General features: G+C 44.0%; 1 protein-coding gene across 2 annotated transcripts in view; it reads left to right on the plus strand.

The window, feature by feature from the left end:
• mllt10 (MLLT10 histone lysine methyltransferase DOT1L cofactor) overlaps positions 1–21,756 on the plus strand; it is a 69,154-nt gene that overhangs the window by 37,324 nt on the left and 10,074 nt on the right. For both annotated transcript variants that reach the window (XM_084048791.1, XM_084048792.1), the window contains exons 9-13: positions 162–567; positions 2,846–3,067; positions 3,809–4,366; positions 14,505–14,668; positions 19,952–20,069. In XM_084048791.1, the coding sequence (XP_083904917.1) occupies positions 162–567; positions 2,846–3,067; positions 3,809–4,366; positions 14,505–14,668; positions 19,952–20,069 (1,468 nt within the window). The remainder of the gene's footprint in view (positions 1–161; positions 568–2,845; positions 3,068–3,808; positions 4,367–14,504; positions 14,669–19,951; positions 20,070–21,756) is intronic.

The following is a 21,756-nucleotide window of genomic DNA, read 5'->3' on the forward strand; positions in this document are numbered from 1 at the left end:
AGTATCATTGGTAACACCTGTGAATGTCTTACAATATGGCTGCTGTGCATAGAGCCTATTCCAGACTTACTTGTAACAGAGTATTTTTATATTGCAGTATTGATACTTTTACTTACTTTACTTTTTCCACCACTGCCTCTCTCTCTCTCTCTAACAAACAGAACTACAACAACAGCTCTGGCGGGGGCGGCAGCTCCGGCGTGGGCGGGGTCACCTCTCTGCCCGCCTCCTCCTCCTCTCAGAAGCGGTTGGACGACGCGGGCTCCGCCCGCTTCACCACCGCCAACTTCCAGGAAGTGTCGTCGACCGCCGGCGGCGGCAAGGGGGGCGACGGCGGACCCTCCATGGACGCGGCGGTGGGGGGGGGTGGCGTGGGCATGAAGGCGGGGCCGGAGGTCAAGAACAAGCGGGGAGGCGGGCACGGCGGCCACGTGGTTCAGCGGGGGGGCGGCCGCAAGTCTTTCAACTCCTCGGGGAAGCTCCTCCCCTCCTCTGCCGCCGTCGCCGCGGCGACCGCGTCGTCGGCCGCCGCCGCTGCCTCCGCCGCCACTGGCCCGTTCCATCAAGGTGAGACGTCTGTGTGTGTGTCCAGATCAGTGTTGCCAGATGCTGTGAGAGAAACAAGCAACCAGGTCTAGGAAAACCAGCCCAAAAGAAGTGACGTATGGGCCACATGAGTACTTTAACATGTACATCAGCTATTTGAAAATAGCAGATCTACAAGCTCACAACGCGTCGTGAGCTTGTAGATCGGCTATTTTCAAATCAAATCTTGAGAGGAAATTATAATGAGCAGACCTGGCAACCCTGGTCCAGATATCAGTACAGTGAGGTATGTTACTGTGATAAAGTCCCCTCAACTGGCCCCTCTTGTCTCTGTAATCTGGGGGCCCTGTCTGGGAGAGAGAGCCTACATATACATTACACACACATACACACACACACACACACACACACACACACACACACACTCACACTCACACTCACACTCACACTCACACTCACACTCACACACACACACACACACACACACACACAGACACAGGGCCTGTAGGGAGGTTATGACCTGAGAGGGAGTCAGTGTTCAGACTGAGCTCCTGTGTTTCATGCTATCAGAACCCGGAGGCCCTTGACGTGTGTGTGTGTGTGTGTGTGTGTGTGTGTGTGTGACTGGACTGCAGAGGTGATAAAAGCCTGCAGCTCCCATGATGGTGGAGACGACGTTAACATGGAAACTTTCCCACCAGAAATATCATCCCTCTCTCTGTCTCTCAGAGATTCACTCTTTCCAGGGTGTTTCGCCTGGGATGGGCGTAGCTATGAGGTTAGGTTTAGGCATATATATATATTTTTTAGGTTAACATTAGGGATAAGTACAGGCATGTTAAAGTCCCTGGCCCAATGTTGAGTGTGACCACAGTGTTACAATCTAGGTTATTTTAGACATATGCTAGGTATCCTTTTAGCTTTAATGTCTTACCGTACCACACGCTGTTTACATCTCTGACTAATAAAGTATTCAATCAATCAAAAAGAAACTGGTTAAGAGCGTCTGCTAAATGGCTGAATTGTAAATTGAAACACCCTGGAAAGAGGGAGTCCCATTTCACTCCCTCCCATCTCTCTCTTTTATTAATTCAGTCTCCCTGCTCCCTCTCTGCATCTGTACGCGTAATTGATCGTATGTTACTCTGTAGCATTACCCTGATGTGTGACTGTTTGAACATCCACTCAGTTGTCACTCTGTTACGTTACCTCAGTGTATCGTGCTGATGTTCATAACCATAGGCTTACCCCGTGCTACTCTCCTGTTCTGCATCAGGCAAGAGGATTGTTTCCCAAACAGAGGGACATTTTTTATGGGTCATGAATAAATAACCATTTATTTTTTGTTTCCTTCATTTTGTTTTTGATTATTATTATTTCAAAAGATTAAAAAAAAAAAAAAAAAAAAGTAAATAACTAATTCAAAACATTTTTCAAAAATAATTCCATAAAATTAATCATAAAAACAAATCCATGAATTTGAGGGGGGGGGGGGAATACTTTTAAGAAGTAGTGGAAATAGCAGATCTACAAGCTCACAACATGTGAGCTTGTAGATCTGCTATTTTCACTGGTTTGGGTTCCCGGGTAGACATCGCATTTCTCTTTTGGGTCTCGAGCTAAAACGTTTGGGAACCACTGGTATAGGGGTGTATACGTCCGTATACTTTTATTGCGACCGTAGGTCGCACTTACTATAGAAACCTGCTCCAGGTGTCCGTCCTGTCCGTCCGTCACTCCGTCACTCCGTCACACACGTCCGTCACACTTTTGCCCTGCTCATATCTCCGCACCCGTTGCCCCGATCCATGCCAGATTTTGCACACACACTCCTTACCTGCCAAACTACACCCTCCAAGGACCCCCGGAGCTCCAGGGACCCCCAGCGGCCTCGGGGACCCCCAAGTGTAGAAAATGAGCACATGTGGACAAATTACCAAATGACCACCCCAACGGGGCTGCTCACGGGGCATTCCCGGGGACCACCCACTCCTGGTGCTCCAGAACGGATGCAAAAGTGGTGGCGCCCCCAGTGGAGGACCCCCTGCCACTGCAGCTCACATAAAATACAGCCCTCTTCTGTATACATGTGACCTACGGTCGCTTATCTCCCGATTAGGGAGTCTTACTGGTTTAATAATTAGTTTGAGGGTGTCTTTACTGTGATGTTACTCTTTTGTGTACCTACTGTACTTCTATGCCCTGTATCTTTTACTGCTGTGCTGTTTCTGGTGCCTGAAACCCCCCCCCCCCGCAGAATCAGTAAATAAAGGTATCTATTCTATCTCCTCCTCCCCAGGCCTCCTGTTGACCAGCGCCAGCAAGCCTCCCTCCGCCCCGTCGTCCTCGAACGACTTCCTGAGCTTCTCGGATCCGTCGCTGCGCCCGGGAGGCGGGACCACCTTCTCGTCCCCGCCCTCCTTCAGCAGCTGCCTGGTGAAGCCGGGCTCTGAGGGCGGGGCCTCGGAGAGTCCCGCCAACCTCTTTGGTTCTCTGATGTCGGCGGCAGCCACGGCGTCCGGTAGGTGACATTATGTGTTGGTTGTCTATGAAAATGCAGATCGTTAAAGCAACTCAAATCTTTGCTTCTGGAGGTCCCTGGCACAAGATATGTATAAGTACATATCATTTTGGGGGTTCAAAAAGACGTTAAAAACGTTTTGAGAACCACTGCTTTAAAGTTCTAATCCTTGAGAATTATAACTTCTGTATGTCAGCAATTCACAACCTGTGGGATATTGCAAGTCGACCCCCAAGTAATTGGCAAACCACTAAGTAATATAACATTAATATTAAAATGTATGTCATGTCAGCATGTAGATCTGCTTTTTTATTTTTGTGTGAAACATGTGGACTATTTTTTTTAACATTTTATCAACACAATTCTTGTATGAGGGGCAGGGGCCTCTGGCACAAAATGTTTTCAGATGGGGGTCCACGACCAAATACATATTAACTCTTAAACTGACAGTTTAAGAGTTTTTTTTATACCCTCACAGACTGCCAGTCTTTTCTAAGCTAGTACTTGTTTATTTTTTAACATTGAAGTGAATGGAGCAGCAACTTTTTGGAAAATGTTATCTCCTGGTTCTTTGTGACGAACGGAAAAACAGAAAAACCCCAAAAAATAAATTTAGATTTTTTTTGCAATAGCTAAATTCTCAAAAACGTTTATAAACGTTTTTGGCAGGCAATGTTTTAATTTGGGTAATAGGCGTTCTAATATGGTGTGTGTGTATGTGCGTGCGTGTGTTTGCTACAGTGGGCGGGAAGCTGTACGAGAACTCCCACAGTCATGTGGCGAGCGAGAGCCCCCCCAGCCTGGTGGGCTCGGCCGCCGGCTGCAAGCGGCCACAGCCCTCCTCCTCGTCGGGGCCGGGGGGGGGAATGGGAGGCGTGGGCGCGGTCGGAGGAGGAGACGACGGCGTGAAGAAGAAGAAGAAGGGCAACTGGCGGAACAAGTACGGGCCGTGCTTCACCAGGGACATCATGATCGAGCAGCCCTCGGCGCCCTCCATGGTCCTCGCCCCCTCCCCCACCGCCTCTTCCTCGTCTCCGGCTGCCGCGGGGGGCCCCGCCGGTTGTGCCGCCGCCGCCCCCTCCTCCTCTTCCTCCGTCGCCTTGTCCTCGTCGTCGCCCTTGTCCTCGTCGCCGGGCCTATCCGGACGCCCCGGCTCGGTCCCCATCTGTGCAGGAGGAGGAGGAGGAGAGAGGGGGTTGGGAGGGGCTATGGGCGGAGCCGGCGTGCAGAAGTCGCCGTCGCTCCTCAGGAACGGGAGCCTGCAAGGGCACGGCGGCGTCGCTGTGAGCACGGGGACCGGTGAGCCTGCACGCACATACATGCACGCATATGCACACACCAATAGGCTCTATGCACAGCAGCCATATTATCACTTCCTTCACAGGTGTTACCAATGATACTAATGAAGGCTCTGTTCCATTTAGTGTAGCACAGCACCCTGGGCAAGACCTGGGATGTTGGTTGTCTAGGAAGTTGACAACCGGAAACGGTTGAATTTGGCGGAAGTACCGCCCAAGGAAATGACGTTGATGCTTTACAAATCTGTTAACATTCTCCGTGAATGAAACGAGTGTTGTGATTGGTCAAAAAATATAGTTTCCGGGGGAAACGGAAATCCTGTCCACTCGGACTTCCTAGACACTCGATGCTTTAGGTCGTGACCAGGCTCTTCTTTTCGCAGATGAGTGAGGCTGGAACCGAGGTTAGTAGCACAGTGGTTTCCACGACCCCCATAACTCTGAGAGTGTACAAATGGAATCAAATGGACCCGTAAGGGTTACACACCTGTAAGGGGCCATTTGGAAGCCCATGAGGGTCCCTGGACCCCAACTGTAGACCCACTGGTGTAGCCAGTGAGCCATCATGCACAATATCAGCACCCTGACTTTTGACCAGAATGGAACAGAGCCTTCATTAGTATCATTGGTAACACCTGTGAATGTCTTCATAATATGGCTACTGTGAATAGAGCCTATGGATGGATTGTAGACGGGGCCCTTGACTACCAGGGGCCCTTGGGCTTCGAGACTCAGTGACAATTTACTAAAATATATATATACATATATATATATATATATATGTATATAGGTGAACACAAAAAATGTGACGCCCCTCAGCCTATACAACAGTGGTTCTCTAACTTTTTTTGTGCCCCCAAATTGATATGTATTTGGCCCATCTGAAAAGGCTTTGTGCCAGGGACCCCCAGAAGAGAAAATGGAGGTTAAAATATTTTCAAAATGATTCAAAAATAGCAGACGTACAAGCTTTTAAATCTGCTATTTTTGAATATCCAACGTATAAATGGATAAAGTGTGTAAAATGATTGTGATGCTGTACAGGTGCCCACCCCACCCCTGTGTTTGGTGCCCACCCCACTGCCCATTCTGGGGGGGGCTGCCCGCAAACCTAATTGGCCCAGGGGCCCTGCAAGTCTTAATCCGTCCCTGGTGCACGCGCACACACACACACACGCACACGCACACGCACACGCACACGCACACGCACACGCACACGCACACATATTGAAGTGGTCTCTTCTTCATCTGTGTTCAGTTGCTTGGCAACTGTCTTTATGCTTTTATGCTTTGGAGTTCCCCTCTGCTGATGGAAATACCCCCCCACACACACACACTCACGTCTCCCCTCTGTCCATAAATTACTGCCATTTATGCTGTCATTCCATATTGTCGCTGTCATGTGGAAACCCTGTATGTCCCAGAACTGTTACTTTCCAGGAAATGGAAAAAAAGCAAGAACAAGTGGATCCGATGTATAGCAGTTATTATTTAGTCAGAAGCTCGTTTTTCATTGGTTAAATATTTGCAAAACCCACGGATAGACTTAACCACTTTCACTTTTAAAAATGTAAAAAATATAAAATATAATCGTAGCGTTGTACCGAGTGCCGTCCTATGAGCTTGTAGATCAGCAATTTTTTTTTAAAGAAATTGTGAAAATGTGTGCAAATCTTTGAATATATATATATATATACATTTTGAACTCAAATCTTTGCTTCTGGTGGGGGTCCCTGGAACAAAATATTTTGAGATGGGGGTCCGCGGCCAAATACATATCATCACATATCATACCACTGATATTATAGCAACATAAGTTTCTTTTTGTAATCAAAAAAACTGTTAGGATTTAGAAGATATTTGTAGAATCCTTAGAAGCAAATATTTGAGTGAAAAAAATGTACTTTAAAAAACACATATATATATATATTTTCACGATTTTTCGAAAGAAATAGCAGATCTACAAGCTCATAGCGCGGCACATAGCTTGTATATCTGCTATTTTTTAATAGCCAAAGTATAAAATAATGGTTAAAGTGTTCCCGGTTTGAATGGGTTAAGTTTATTTTGCATAGCAAAGCAGAACCCTCCCATAGCCAGTCGGCGAAGACATTCAGAAGTGTTGGTTTCAGTTAACAGTTAACCCATATATGAAAATGTTGTCATTATCTAGCTAATCATCTTCATGCCAGTTGAAATGGCATTATTATTTGCATTGTCCACTACCAGATAATGCAACAGTTACTCCACAAGTCTCTTAGCTAGCACATCCCTATTGAGTATAATATTGTCTCTGTTCGGTGTCCAAAACTCAGGATTCAAATTCAAAAATAGCACAAGCTCAAAACGCATCGCTTCACGTCGTGTTTGGAGCTTGTAGATCTGCTACTTTTGATGCTTTCGCGCGAACGCTGCAGTATGATCAAGTAGGGCGTTAATTTACGGAAAGAAAACCACAAAAAGTTGGAGATAAGAGGTTTCTGCCACGATATGTATGTATGCTTCTACGCAAGAGTGTCTGTGATTTTGTGTCTATATGTATTGTGTGGGCGTGCTTAACCCATTGTACATTTTCAACTCAAATCTTTGCTTCTGGTGGGGGTCCCTGGAAGAGAATATTTTGAGATGGAGGGGGTCCGAGGACAAATACATATCCTTGACATGAAAAAAGTTTGAGAACCACTGATATTACAGCAACATAACTTTTTTAGAAGACATTTGTAGAATTGAGTTAACATTTCTCGCTTTAAAAAATATATATATATTCAAAGATATGCACACATTTTCACGATTTTTCCAAAAACTAAATAGCAGATCTACAAGCTCATAGTGCGGCACTTGGTGCCGCTCTATGAGCTTGTAGATCTGCTAATTTTGGATAGCTCAAAGACATCTAAAATGACACAGATGCGTTTCCCCGGATTGAATGGGTTAAATGTGACTGGGTGTGTGTGTGTGTGTGTGTGAGAACGCGCTTGTTATCATCTCCTTACTGTAAATATTTAGCCTAAGGTTAATGCAGGGCAGTAATGGGAGGCTGACGGGTGGATAGTTAACCTGATAGATGTGTGTTTGTGGGTGGGTGTGGGTGCAGGGTGGAGGCAGGGGGTGAGTTTTGGGCCAGGTTAATGTTTGATAGCAGGGGGGGTCATAGATGGGACAGGGAGGGGGGGTTTGCTTGTGGGGTTGTGTTGGGGGGCGTCACTGTCGGGGGGAAACCTTGTATGTACAAAACGGTTACTTTGGGAAAGTAAACTTGTGTTCCAGTGGATCCAATGTAGTTATTATTTAGTCTCAAGCTTTTGTTAACCCATTAAGACCTGAAGCCCGATTCTACAAATGCCTTCTAAATCAGTAGTTTAGCAGTAACAGTGATGAAATATATGATGGTGATTTATTTAACAGAGCTTTATAAATGTAGGTGTACCAATGATGGTCTCGTCTCATGGGGAGAGAGGGCCAACCAACTTAAGTGTATAAAGCGATAAAGGATTCATACTTTATATCTTATTCTATAGCCTCATTTTAATAAGGTTAGTTAACATAGTGGTTTAAATACAAGCTTGGACTTAGATCGGACATGCATTCCTTCTGAGCGACGTGCTGTGATGGTAAACAATCTTTACCATGACCTGAAATGGGAAATTTAATTATATTTAAGCCATTCTATTCAGTCAGACTCAAGAGTATAGCCTTCACTCGTTTTTGTTTAAATTAAATTAAGTGCGCAACTATGAGAAATGTGACAAACAAGTTTTACGGTGAGGGACAATTCCAAACTGAGTTTTTAGATGACTTAAAACTCCCGAAATTACTTTTTCTATCGATTAGTCACCCCATGGAGACTTTTTTTTTTTTTGCTGGTCATCAAAGAATTGGCTTAGGAATGCGACAAAAACAAAAAAGTATTCATGAATTCAAGTCTCCATGGGGTGACTAATCGACAGAAAAAAAGTAATTATTTGGGTGAACTATCCCTTTTAAGTTAGTAATGTTGTGGTTGTTATGAACTTGTCTGCCATCATTACCAAGTAGGCCGGCTGTTTCAGCTTGACCTACATCAGAGTGTTCTAGAATGTTCTATCAATGAAAGTGATGTGTGATTCCTGTGTGCATTCAGCACAGCGCTTCTACCCAGTCGGGGTCGTCTCTGTCTGTGGACACTCGGCAAGGGAGGGGGGCGTGACTTGAAGTGTAGCTCGCAAGCGCGCGAACTGATGGCTCTGTGATCTCTCAAGGCCAGGGCCAAGGGTCTCTCGAGAACTCACGAGTTAGATGTATATATAGTTATTATTTTTCAAACTTTTTTTTATTTTTTATTTTAATGTTCTATTCTACTATAGGCCTGAATATTGAATATTCGTTGACAGAATCAGAATTCATTTTATTGTCACATCACAGGTTTACAGGTGTAATTTGTTTTTTGTGCAAGCTCCATCATTCGTTGCTTTCAGGAAAGAAATGGGGAGAGGGGGAGGAAGAGGAAAGAAAAAAACTGAAAACAGAAGGAAAAAAAGGGGGAAAAATATATATCTTCATACTGTATTCTACACATAATATAAAAAGCAGCAGGTATTTACAGTACATGAGGTTAAGTGCAAAACGTAGCAGTGCATGGGCAGGTTCACATAAGAAGGTAGTTCGTAAACGGCAAAACTTCACATGTAAAGAAAAAAATCACACCCAGTGTGAAGTGGGCGGTGTGTGGTCATCACAACATGACTCACTTTAAAAAAAGGATAAATTACTTTTTTTAAGGTCCATACTGCTATTCATAGGGCTGCACATGTGTCATGTGTTTCGCTAGCCAATCACAGTCCTGAATTTGCAAAGTCAGCCAATCACATTACAGTTAGTGGTGATGACACTAGCTGTAATGTGATTGGCTGATATGAAAAAAGTATCGATTTGCATTAACAATGGAAGGGTTAGGGCAGGGATATTCAACTAGATTAGGCAGGGGGCCACAATTACAGAATGACTTGAAGTCGGGGGCCGCAAGACCGTGACAACAAAACCGTTTGTTGTGTGCTATACTGGTCCGATAGGACACAATAATGGACACATTATGGTAACTTATTAGGGCCTGCTTCATACTGATTTTGCATTTTGATGTCTGATAGAAAAGGTTCAGTGTCAGTCCTTGGTGCACAGGCTTAGATTTTGATATTAAGAAAATAGGAAGTAGATATGTCAGTGTGCTCTGTGCATGGAAGTGTCTTTGTGTGAAGAGTATAAGAGGCAGGCTGGCAAGGTGAAGTGTTTACATATTCGTATGAATGAAAGTTGTTTTCATTTAGTTTTTATCACCCAGGTGATATTAAGAGCAAAGCTCTTATGGTGTGTTTGAAGTGGATGAAGATGGAGAAGCTGGAAGATGGACAAAATCCACACAAACCTAACACATACAAGCTAATGGATGCATAAGGAGAATCATTTCTTTGGTGTAATTGACAACCTCCACTCAAAACTCAGAAATAGTTACAAATGGATGGTCCGTGATGGATGAACTGCACTCAAAACCCCTGTTGTGCTCTTATATGTTGATGTGCCAGCTACATGGTGAAAAAAACTATGATTGCTGAACTACTTGAAAGCTACATTATTCTGAAAGTAGTGAGAAGTAGAGAAGTAGTATAGAAGTAGACAACATTTCTGGCTGTTTTGTTTCGTTATATATTTCTTCTAAATTTTTATCCCACGATTTTTGTAACCCATTTTTTCACCAGTGCCAATTGTCTATGTAAAATCAAATGCAAAGAATTTGAACTAGATGGTTGGTTGTACAGGATGACCTTTTTGAATATTTTTCATAACCGCTCGTTAATGGTTAATCAACCATTAACAGATGAGAATAAAATTTAGAAACTATTTAGAATGGATGAACGTTAGTGACTCACTCAGGGTCCCAAATTCACACATACAGTACCAGTACTGCATTTGCAGTCAAGACACTGGTTCAGGAACTCAAATGCGGGTAAATGTAATCTTTGGTGCGTAAGTCAACCAAAAGAAATGTGTTAAAGTAGCTCACCTCATAGGGAGGTTTCCTGTTAGTAAACATGAGAGGAATATGACCGCGCAGCTGCGGGGGGAAGCCTATGGGTGCGTTTGGAAATTACGCACCGGAGCACACTCGCCTATTAGTTTGTATTGGCCAGTGCGCTCACTGCCGCTCAGGGCTGTATTTTCGAACGCGCCTTCCCCCCAGGCATGCGCAGATTGCGCATTCTGCTCTGTGATGACGTCGCGCGGAAATCCGTCTATACGTACTTAAGAAAGGTATCTGGTCTTACAATATGTATAAGTATCAAAAGTAAAAAATAAAGACCTTTCAATAATATAAAGAAGGGGGCACGATGTGGCGCAGTCGGTAGCAATATGTACCAGGGGCCACAAAAAAGCTCAGCTGGGGCCGGATTTGGCCCGCGGGCCGCCAGTTGAATATCACTGGGTTAGGGGGTACACAATTTTTTTGGTCGGTGTCCAAAACTCACTTATAGGGGGCGGCTACACCGCCCCAAAAATCCACATGGTAGATCCACAAAGGAAAAGTAATCAGCATATAGGGGAACAAATCAACGCGAAGGGAGGGTTAATCCAGCATAAGGAAAAACGTCCGTCAAAGGAAAGTGTTCCAGTGTGGCAGGTCAGGCTGGTGTCAGGCCGTGTTCAGGCCTTGTTCAACAGTCTGATGGTAGCTGGGTGGAAGCTGTTCACAAATCTGGTGGTCTTGCCCTTGATACTGCGGGAGATTTGCAGGAGAGAGGGGAATACGGAACAAAGGTCGAAGAACAAAACCTCTTCCGTGCATTGTCAATAAACTGGCCTCCATCAGACACTAATGAGAAAGAACCTTGTGTGTTTCTTTCGTATAGTAATCGTCCCGTCTTACCTTGATCAGCTGCTGCGGTGCTCTGTAATTATTCTCATTCGTTCACTTCGCCTCCATTATGCCCTGATTATTCTTCTAGAAGTGTCCTTCACAATTATGAGGAATTCTTGCTGTTAACTAATGCAGGAGGCCCTCGCTAATAGGAACCAATTAGGAAGCCGCGATTGTTCAAATGGGTGTGATTGTCAGACACGCATGGAGAGGAGTGTGCACGTGCCCGGCATGAGGTTTTATATTACAGTTCGAGATGCCTCCTTCATCTGCACCTTTTTTTGCAGGGAAAAGAACGGATGGCGCTCTTCTAGCAAATTGTAGCCCTGTGACTGTCCCAGAGACCCTGATTCAGTTACTGACTTCAGTACAGTTTTATGCAGAGAACACTTCTGATGAGACTCTCGTAGCATTCACCAACCACTTGTACCCTAGCTCTTTGGTTCTCAAAGTGGGGTCCGGGGACCCCCAGTGGTCCTTTGGGGGGTCCCCTGCAAAATGTGTTAATATAGCGTCACAATCATTTTAAACACTTTAACCTTTTTTACGTTGGCTAAAATAGCAGATATACAAGCTCATAGCCTATGAGCTTGTAGATCTGCTATTTTTGAAAAATCTTGAAAATGTGTGCAAAACTGCAAATCTTTGAATATATATATTTTTAAAGCGAACATTTGTAACTTAAATCTTTGCTTCTGTCCCTATTCTGGGCATGTCATAAATAAGCAAACAACATTCGGTGGCAAACAATGAGCGGTCCAAGGATATACCCCTGGGGCACCCCGCTCAACAAAGTATATAGGTTATATATTGTGTAGGGTGGCTTATTAGAAAATAATAATCTTAATTTAATTTACAAAACTACAAAATAATCTACATCTATATCAAAAACATATGTCATCAAAAGAAAGATTATATCCATATTTCAAATTTAAATGTTTTTTCACACAAGATTAGTAAAAATAGCAGACCTACAAGCACACAAAATAGCTGCTTGTAGATCAGCTATTTTCACTATTTTAAAAAGTGTCCACGACGATAATGTAAAATAACATTATAATATATCTTATATATATATCTCCCCTTAGTAGTACTGTTTTATTTGGACCTCCCAGGTATGCATGTAGCCTAACTTTACCACCGGGCATGAACTCAATTCTGAGATGAATGAATGAGTCTTTTTGGGGGGAGACAAAGCGGGCCTCAAACATTAACTGGTGACAGCATTGGTTCGGGGGGGGGGGGTCAAACTAAGTGGTGAGGCATGCCACTTTAAGATGACCAAATAATCACAAGGTTCCTGGTTCAATTCCCTGCCCAGAGGAGACTTGTGTTGCTGCATGTCCTTCCCTCCCTCTCTCTCTCTTGTCATCGATTTCTTTCTCTTCCTGCTATCGTATGTAAATGAAGCACACACAACAAAATATTAATGTTGCATATTAATACAAAGTAATATAAATTGTATATGGGCTCGTGTTGTGTGTACGTGTATGGATGCAAGTGCATTCTCTCTCTCTCTCTCTTTCGCTTTTCACCCCCCCCCCCCTCTCCTCCCCTCTCCGGTCACACAAAGCACTCTTGTTCCCGTAGTGAATGTGCGCTGCCCCCGAGCCATTCAGTCCTTTGTGGAGCCGAGGGGGCCCCCTTCGTTCCCCCTCCTCTCGCTGGGTCAAAGGGGGAGGGGGGGGGGGGGGCAGGCCCAGGGCTTATCCCCCCCGGTTAGCGGGGGAGAAGAGAGAGAGGAGGGGAGGAGTTAGATAGAGGAAAATGACGTAGAATGGAACGCTGATTGAGTGTGTGTGTGTGTGTGTGTGTGTGTGTGTGTGTGTGTCGGCGAGTGAGTGAAGGAGAGAATGTTTTAAGTTTACATTAAGTGTGTATGTGAGAAAATTATGTTTTACGTGAAGCTAAATGGCCTGATTCCTTTGTGTGTGCAAAACATTTATAAAAATGGATCTTAAAGACATACTACGTAACATTCATCTTAGAAGAGCGGACAACCCGGCATGTGAGCAGCCAGGGTCGGTTGGCCTGTCACAATTATTACATAATCGCCAAATCGCACTTATTTGACATCAAATTATAATTATTTTGCATAATCGACAAAATCGTTTCCCTGTCTAAAAAGGTTCATACATTTTCAAACATTTTCCAAAAATTGCAAATATAGCGGTGACGCAATGTAAGCATGTTGATCTGCTATTTCTGCTCATTTCTTTTTACATTTTTTGAAAGTATAAAGTATTTAAATATGTCAGTAATTTCTTTGTATATTTAAGTTATTTGTCATATCTGCCCTGTGCAATTTTTTTTATTACAAAGCCTAAAAAGAAAACAGATTTTCTTTATTCACATATATTCCAACGTTCAATGCCTAAAATACAATTGAATCGTTAATCGCAATTATTTGTGTGACAATTGATCGTCAACTTAACCCATTCAATCCAGGAAAGCGTCTGTGTCATTTTAGATTTCTTTTGGCTTTTCAAAAATAGCAGATCTAAAAGCTCATAGGGTGCCTGCCGCACTATGAGCTTGTTACCAGTCAACATCATAATTACACAGAGACACAACTATGTCAAAAAGACACGTGAATTTGATTGACGAATGCTTCGACACTGTATGCTCACAAAGTTTTCAAGTAAAGGCATGAGGTTGTTGTGGTTTTGAGGTTTTGCTGTTTTAGAAAAATCGTGGAAATTTGTGCAAATCTTTGATAATAGATGTTCTTTTAAGCGAACATTTTTTTGTCCCTGGAACAAAATATTTTGAGATGGGGGTCCGCGGCCAAAGACATATCTAAAAATATTTTCTAAATCCTAACAGTATGTTGCTATATCAGTGGTGCTCCAACTTTTCCATGTCAAGGACCGGCCAACATGATATGTTGCGGAGTCAAACATTTTCAAACATCTATATGTGTGTGTGTGTGTGTGTGTGTGTGTGTGTGTGTGTGTGTGTGTGTGTTTTATATTTTATATATGTGTGTGTGTGTGTGTGTGTGTGTGTGTGTGTGTTATATTTTCATTCAAATCGTAGTCTTTTGCCAATAAAAGCCGGCCTATAGGTTGAGAATCACTGGATTAGATCCATGCACAACAGGTGTGCAGTCACACCCAGCTCACAAACAAATTAGTTTGGACTTGAATCCGGCATCGCCCCCAAACCACAACCGTGGTTTAATATGTCATGTCATTGTTGTGGTAGTATATGTGATGGTCAGCATGCTGTCCCGTTGTTCCCCCCCCCACAGGTGTGTTTGCCGGTGTCGACTGCTCGTCTTCGGGGACCGGACCGGTCGCCATGGGCGGAGCCGGCTCCGAGTTGTCACAGCAACAGCAGCCCGGCGCGCCGTCCCTGGCCCCTCCCTCTCCTTTCACAGCGACCGCCCCTCTGAACAGCGCTGCATCTACACACGTAAGTACACGTACACGTACACGTACACGTACACGTACACGTACACACACACACACACACACACACACACACACACACACACACACACACACACACACACACACACACACACACACACACACACACATCATTTGCCTATAGTTTGCACCCTGCCAATTAAACCACATGACTTACGTCTCTGAGTGTGTGTGTGTGAGAGAGAGACAGAGAGAGGTTAAATTGTGGGAGCGCAACTAAGTGAAAAAGCCCTAATTAATTGCCTTGTAGATTGGCTATTTTCACTATTAGTCGTACAAAGAATATAGGGCTTAAGTTGTTCAACATGCAAAACATTAAGTAGAGTTTCATCATGTTTTACTGGGGTCTAGCAGGATGTGAACGGAAGAATTCTATTAGAATCGGGCCTGAGAATGGAAAAGTTTCTTTCCGTAACTTTTATCCATAAACGTGGGGAGGGAAGAACAACACTAAATATATCCCAGCAGCGTTGCAGCTAGAGTTCAAACCCCTCCAGTAATCATCTTCCAATCCCGACCTCTCTGCCTGTCCATTCACACACCTCCCCCTGAGCCCTCTGTCCAACCGGCATCATTTCTCAACTCCACTTCACTTAATACCCCCCTGCAAACACACACGCACGCACACACACACACACACACACACACACACACACACACACACACACACACACACACACACACACACACACACGCTCGCCCTCTCCTCTCTCCATCCCTGTCCACTCTGTCATTTCTCTCTCTCTCTCTCTCTCTCTCTCTCTCTCTCTCTCTCTCTGTGTTATCCTGTGATGTAATGGCATCTGACAAGCACCACAGTAGGGATGGAGGGTGGAGCTTCACTCTACCCCTGATGGCTTGAGTTCAGCGTGCCCCCCCGACCCCTCTCTCCCTTTCTCTCACTCTCTCTCTCTGTCCTGCACATCTTATAGAATATGAGGCCCACAGGATATTACGCCTGTTTGCTCCATACAGAGACGGAGAGAGAGATAGAGGGGAGGGGGTGGGGTGGGGGGGGGGCGGGGGGGTAGGGGGGTGTTGGAGAAAGAGATGGAGAAATGTGTGGTTTTGTGAGTTCATGGTGATTCACCTTACTGGACATCTGGGAGGCCTTCCCTCTGTGTGTGTGTGTGTGTGTGTGTGTGTGTGTGTGTGTGTGTGTGTGTGTGTGTGTGTGTGTGTGTGTGTGTGTGTGTGTGTGTGTGTGTGTGTGTGTGTGTGTGTGTGTGTGTGTGTGTGTGTGTGTGTGTGTGTGTGTGTGTGTGTGCGCGTTTTTGCGTGTGTGTGTGTGTAGGAGAGACAGAGACCATGTGCTATTTTAAGTCCCTCAGCAGACTCCCAGCCTACTGTTATTGGCTACCAGCCCAACATGAGAGAGAAACTGAGAAATGGAGAGAGAGAAGGGGGGGGGGGGGGGTTAGAGAGAGGAGAGAGGCTTTGAATGAAAAATGAATGCAAATGAAAAATGAATGTAGATGGGAGGTGGAGAAGGGGGGTGGATGGGTGTGGGTGGGCTGTTTGAAAAGAGAACTGAAGTCACTCTGGAGAAGAGAAATGAAAAGGCTTCCTATTGAGAGACGTGTTTTCTTTCTGTTTATTTTTTACGTGTGGTTTTGAGGTTTTCCTGTTCGTCTGATATTTCTGTGTAGCTGTGGCTTTCCTGCCTTTTTATTTCCCCCATTTGAAAATGAATTGAAAGTGTGCAAGGACGGTCTTTCTTTCAGATTTCCTGTATGATAGCCTTTTGAATGTTTTACTGTGTGTGTGTGTGTGTGTGTGTGTGTGTGTGTGCGTGCGTGCGCGCGCACTGGCCTCTTACATACACCCCACCAAAATCATATGTCATATGATTAGGTCATATGTGCTAACATTTTGACATCAAGGTGATGACAAACATGATCTCCAGTGAATGTTAAATAAAGGTCATGTCTTCAGAATTGTTTTTTGTTTTTAAATAATTGCGTACTGTGCCAGCGATTTTTCAATTTTCTTACCTTTTTCAAGTAGTCACAGAATATTTATCTCCAGTATGATCAATCTCCTGATGGTTGCTAATCACAGCGGGTTAAGCTGTGCTTCCGCGAAAATGAAAAAAATGTCATTGCGACCTCCCCATTCAATTTTATACGCCTATGAAATTGTCTGGGCCAAAAATACATGGTAAAAAAAAAAGTACACAGGAAAACAGCGTTTTTAAGTTAACCAATAAGTGAATGGAGCAGAAAATCTTCGGATCACGATATCTTGGGTTCTGAATACCACTGAATGAGTTAAATGTCACATAATATTGCAAAGCAGCTCTTGCTTAATGGAATGCACCTGTGAGGCGCCCTAGTGGTCAAAAATCTAAAATGTTATGTTCAAGCAAAATGTACACTGGGTGAAAATTAAAAGTAAAAAAAAAAAGAAGAAGCAAATTAGATCCAGAGCCATATGTGTTTTTTGAGGCAGTTTGATAACTGGAGTGCTGTGGGAAGGCCAACGCACAGACCCACAAAATCCATGCCTTTTGGGTTAAAGTAGTGAAGAGCCTTCCCTATTTTTGCTCATTATAGTCAAAAGAAATCTCGAACATTTTCACACCTTTTAGAAAATAGCGACCTACAAGCTTGTAGATCAGCTATTTTTGTTGTCATTTTGCAATAGGGGAGGCTGTAGCCAGCCAGAGGCTATATGGCCATTTGGAGGGTCCTTGACCTGAAACAGTTTAAGGCAGGGGTATTCAACTAGATTAGGCAGGGGGCCACAATTGTAAAATGACTTGAAGTTGGGGGCCACAAGACCGTGTTCGTCGTTAACCATTTGACCGTTTGTCATATAGGACACAACAATGGAAACATGGCCATTATGGTAACTTATTAGGGCATGCTTCATACTGCTTAAATGCAGTTTGATATTTGAAAGGATAATTTCCGTGCCAGTCCTTTAATGCACAGGCTTTGATCTGGATATTGAGAAAATAGGAAGTAGATATTTCAGTGTGTTATGTGCATGCACAGGGCCCTGGCATGGAAGCGTCTTTGAGAATAGTGGCAGGCTGGCCAGGTGAAAGTGGTTACATGTTCATATGAAGGAAAGTTTTTTTTTTTTTTAATGTTTTTGAGCATCCGGCTGATAAGGGCACAAGCTCTTATGATGTGTTTCAAGAACCATTATTCGGCCAAGGACGCTATTGAGGATGAATGAATCATACTGTATAAAACTTACAAGTGGATGAAAATGTAGGACATGGAAGAAGGACTAAATCCATTCAAAACTAGCTAATGTATGTAGAAGGACTATTCTGTCTAACAGCCACTTAAAACTCAGAAATAACTACTTTCATTCCGTACAACCAACCATTTATTTATTTTCAAGGTAAACCAAGAACCTATCGTCAGACAGTATAATACAAATAAATTTTCAATGTGCAGATTTATTTTTATGTTTATATTACTGTATACTGTATAGACTGATGATTTACACAATGGTTATTGGTCTACCTATGATCTTAGAATACTATGTCTATGCATTTGATGTATTACGTCATGTTAACCTTGCTTACTGTAAATCGCTCTGGATTAAGAGCGTCTACTGCTAAATGCCTGAATTGTAAATTGTACTTTGGAATATGGAATGTGTTCCAGGGGCCAAATGAAAGCTCAGCTGGGGCCGGATGTGGCCCGCGGGCCTCCAGTTGAATATCACTGGTTTAAGGGAACCCCTGGGCCTAAAAACAGAGACATGGAAACAGTCCGACGTACATAAAACAGACAGCCATTTTGTTTTTTTGCAATGGATTTTTACATTCCCAATCCTCTGCCTTTGCCCCCCCCCCTCCCCACCACCACCACCGCCTCCGTCTGTCCTCGCTCCTTATTTGGGAAATGCCCTAATTGGATTAAACTCTATGCATCACAAGCACTTTGTCATCATGTCAGTGGATACTGTAGGGGTTCTTTCAGCCGCGTGCGTGCGTGCGTGCGTGCGTGTGTGTGTGTGTGCAGTAGTTTTGTTGTTGGTTCTTGGTAAGGATGGGAACACGGAGGAACCACAAAGAGGAATGAACTGCAGCAGTAGTTCTCAAACTGTTTTCGTACCAAGGACCCCCAAATTGATGTAAATTTGGCTGTGGACCCCCCATCTGAAAATGTTTTGTGCCAGGAAACCCAGAAGAGAAGATTTGTGAGAGAAAAAAACAATTCAAACAGCAACACTATTAACCACTTGAACCCCAGCGTCCATATCCCGGTGGGGACATTAGCCATAAAAATTCTACAAGCTCACAATGCATTGTGAGCTTGTAGAGCTGCAATGTTTTGGCGAAGGGATTTGGGTGTAGATTGTCGAGGGGAAAAAGTGGTCACGCGGTACAGTTGTAACTCAAGTCCAGTGCTCTTAAGACTACAGGGGTTTATAAGTGTTTTAAGATGGACGCTGTGAGTAGACGTTGACATGTATTGATGGTAACCAAACCCCAAACATGTGTGAAGAAGGCTAACCATAGATATAGAATCCTATATCCGACCTGTATCCGACCTGTATAACAAACATCCCTTTATATCTTTATACAACTAGATTCTGCCAAGTCCCGGAAAAGACGCGCTGTGATTGCCCAGTAGTCACTTTGATAGGCAGTTTGCCTTCCCAAAAATGGCGCCCGCAGATACAGACGCCCCAGAGTCGGAGGCGGTGTCTACCTTTATATGTCTATAAGGTTAACATCTCTGGTGGGGGAAAAAAATAGGGTGCCCAGCCAGCAGGCCAAGATGTAGATGTACAAGCTCGACCTTCTGCATCTGCTATTTTTGAAAACTTTGCTCAAATCTTCTCTTCTGGGGGTCCCTGGCCCAAACTATTTTCAGATGCGGGTCCGAGGCCAAATACGTATCAATTTGCATTGCTTTATACGGTGCAGATAATAGCTGTAAAGGAATACTTTATCTCTCTCTCTCTCAATTCAATTCAAAGGGGCTTTATTGGCATGATAAAACGTACATCTATATTGCCAAAGTGGAACAAAACAATCAAAACAAAACAATGTATACATTACAATTAAATGGGAATAGAGAAATGTGTAAACAGAGCTGTGTTACATTTGCAACGTACAGAAAACTATCTTTAAAAGAAAGCATACGAATTGTGAATTTGCTGTCAGAAAAGGTTACTCGTCCACATAGGAAAAGATAGCTCTGGATAAACCTTTGAAACAAACGGCAGCCATATTTCAATGTTTTGCATTTACTTCACTTTGTAAAAAAAAAACTCTCTCTCTCTCTCTGTGTAGGTGAGTGGTCTATCAGGGTCAGTCTTCAACCTGGCCCCCTCCCACATGTTTGGAAACCGGCTAAACCCCAACTCAGCCATTGCAGCACTCATGGCCCAATCTGAGGCCTCACCAGCAGGTATGGGACTGTGTGTGCGTTTATTACTATACGTGTGAGGACCAAATGTCCCCACAAGTATAGTAAAATTTGAGAAATAGACTTACAAGAAAATGGTTGTTTAACATTAAAAAAAAGATTTCTAGAGATACGTTTACAATTAGGTTTAGGATTAGACATTTGGATGTTTGGTTCAGGGAATTAGAGATAGAGTTATGCCTGATTTACGCTTAGTTGCGTGCTGGTGTCGTAAACCGAAAAATAGCCATCCATACAAGCCCACATCTTGTCGCAGCGATGTGGGTTTGTAGATCTGCTATTTTACGGCTTTACGTAATTTAAAAAATGCAAAAGAATTGTGAAAATGCCATTTATGATATCGGCGTCCTAAAATGTTGACGTCCTCACACAAGTATAGTAACACAAACCTCTGTGTGAGATGGTGACTACATATTTGTGGTTGTGTGTGTGTGTGACTGGTGAGTGACGTGTGTGTGTGTGTGTGTGTGTGTGTGTGTGTGTGTGTGGGGGGACGGGTCACACCCCCTGGGTCCCACAGAGAGGTCAGGGGTCACAACTCAGTGACATTTGGAGGCTCCTCCCACCCCGCTCCAGTTGCAAAGCCTTCTATCTCTCTCTCTCTCTCTCTGTCATGCACACGGACATAATATAAAAGATTGACATGAATAAACATACAAATCTCCATCAAGCCAATGGGCCATGAGTCACCAGGACCCCGGGGTGGTGGTGGTGGGGGGGTTCTGTGGCCCGAGAAAACACACAGACAGACACACACACACACACACACACACACACACACACACACACACACACACACACACACACACACAGCATTAGAGGGATGAAGGTGTCCATGAGAAACTCCCACCAAAAAGTAGCACTGTTCTCGCCAATCCTGGCCAAACCGGCATGTCTGGTGGTCATTCTATATCGTTGCTGTCTGGCGTAAACCTCCCATCTCCATATTTTTGGTGTTGTAAATTTAACGCCCTACTTGATCGTACTACAGCACAAAAGTATCAGATCCCGTGTCGATCTTCTACTTTTGGACCCCCCCCCCCCCCGCCATCGCCCCATCGCAACGCATTGTGAGCTTGTAGATCGGCTGTTTTCAAATGGGCTAAATGTATATAGGGCTGAAGTGGTTAATGTATGTTTTGTAATAATAATCAAAATCTACAAAGTAACTAAAAGTATAAAATTTGCCTCTGAAATGTAGTGGAGCGGAAGTATAAGTAGGCCTACTGAAAATTGGGCATACTCAAGTAAAGTAAAAATTACCTCAAAATTGTACTTGAGTAAATGTACTTAGTTACTTTCCACCACTGCCTTTACTGATGCACGTGTTGAGAGAGGGAGAAAGGAGAGCCAGTCCTACACTGACCTTAGGTCAGTTCACTAATCAGCCTGAATGACAGCAGGCCACAGGGCACACTGTGTGTGTGTGTGTGTGTGTGTGTGTGTGTGTGTGTGTGTGTGTGTGTGTGTGTGTGTGTGTGTGTGTGTGTGTGTGTGTGTGTGTGTGTGTGTGTGTGTGTGTGTGTGTGTGTGTGTGTGTGTGTGTGTGCGCGCATGCACGAGTTGCGTGTGTACAAGTATTGCAAGATGTTCACACACATGTGCACACAAGCATGCAGGTTGTTAGCCCTGGGAGACCCAGATTTGCTTTGATTCTCACCGTATGTTT

This window comes from Gymnoscopelus microlampas (genome assembly GCF_963454915.1).
Source record: "Gymnoscopelus microlampas genome assembly, chromosome: 22".
In the NCBI taxonomy this organism is placed as follows: Eukaryota; Metazoa; Chordata; class Actinopteri; order Myctophiformes; family Myctophidae; genus Gymnoscopelus; species Gymnoscopelus microlampas.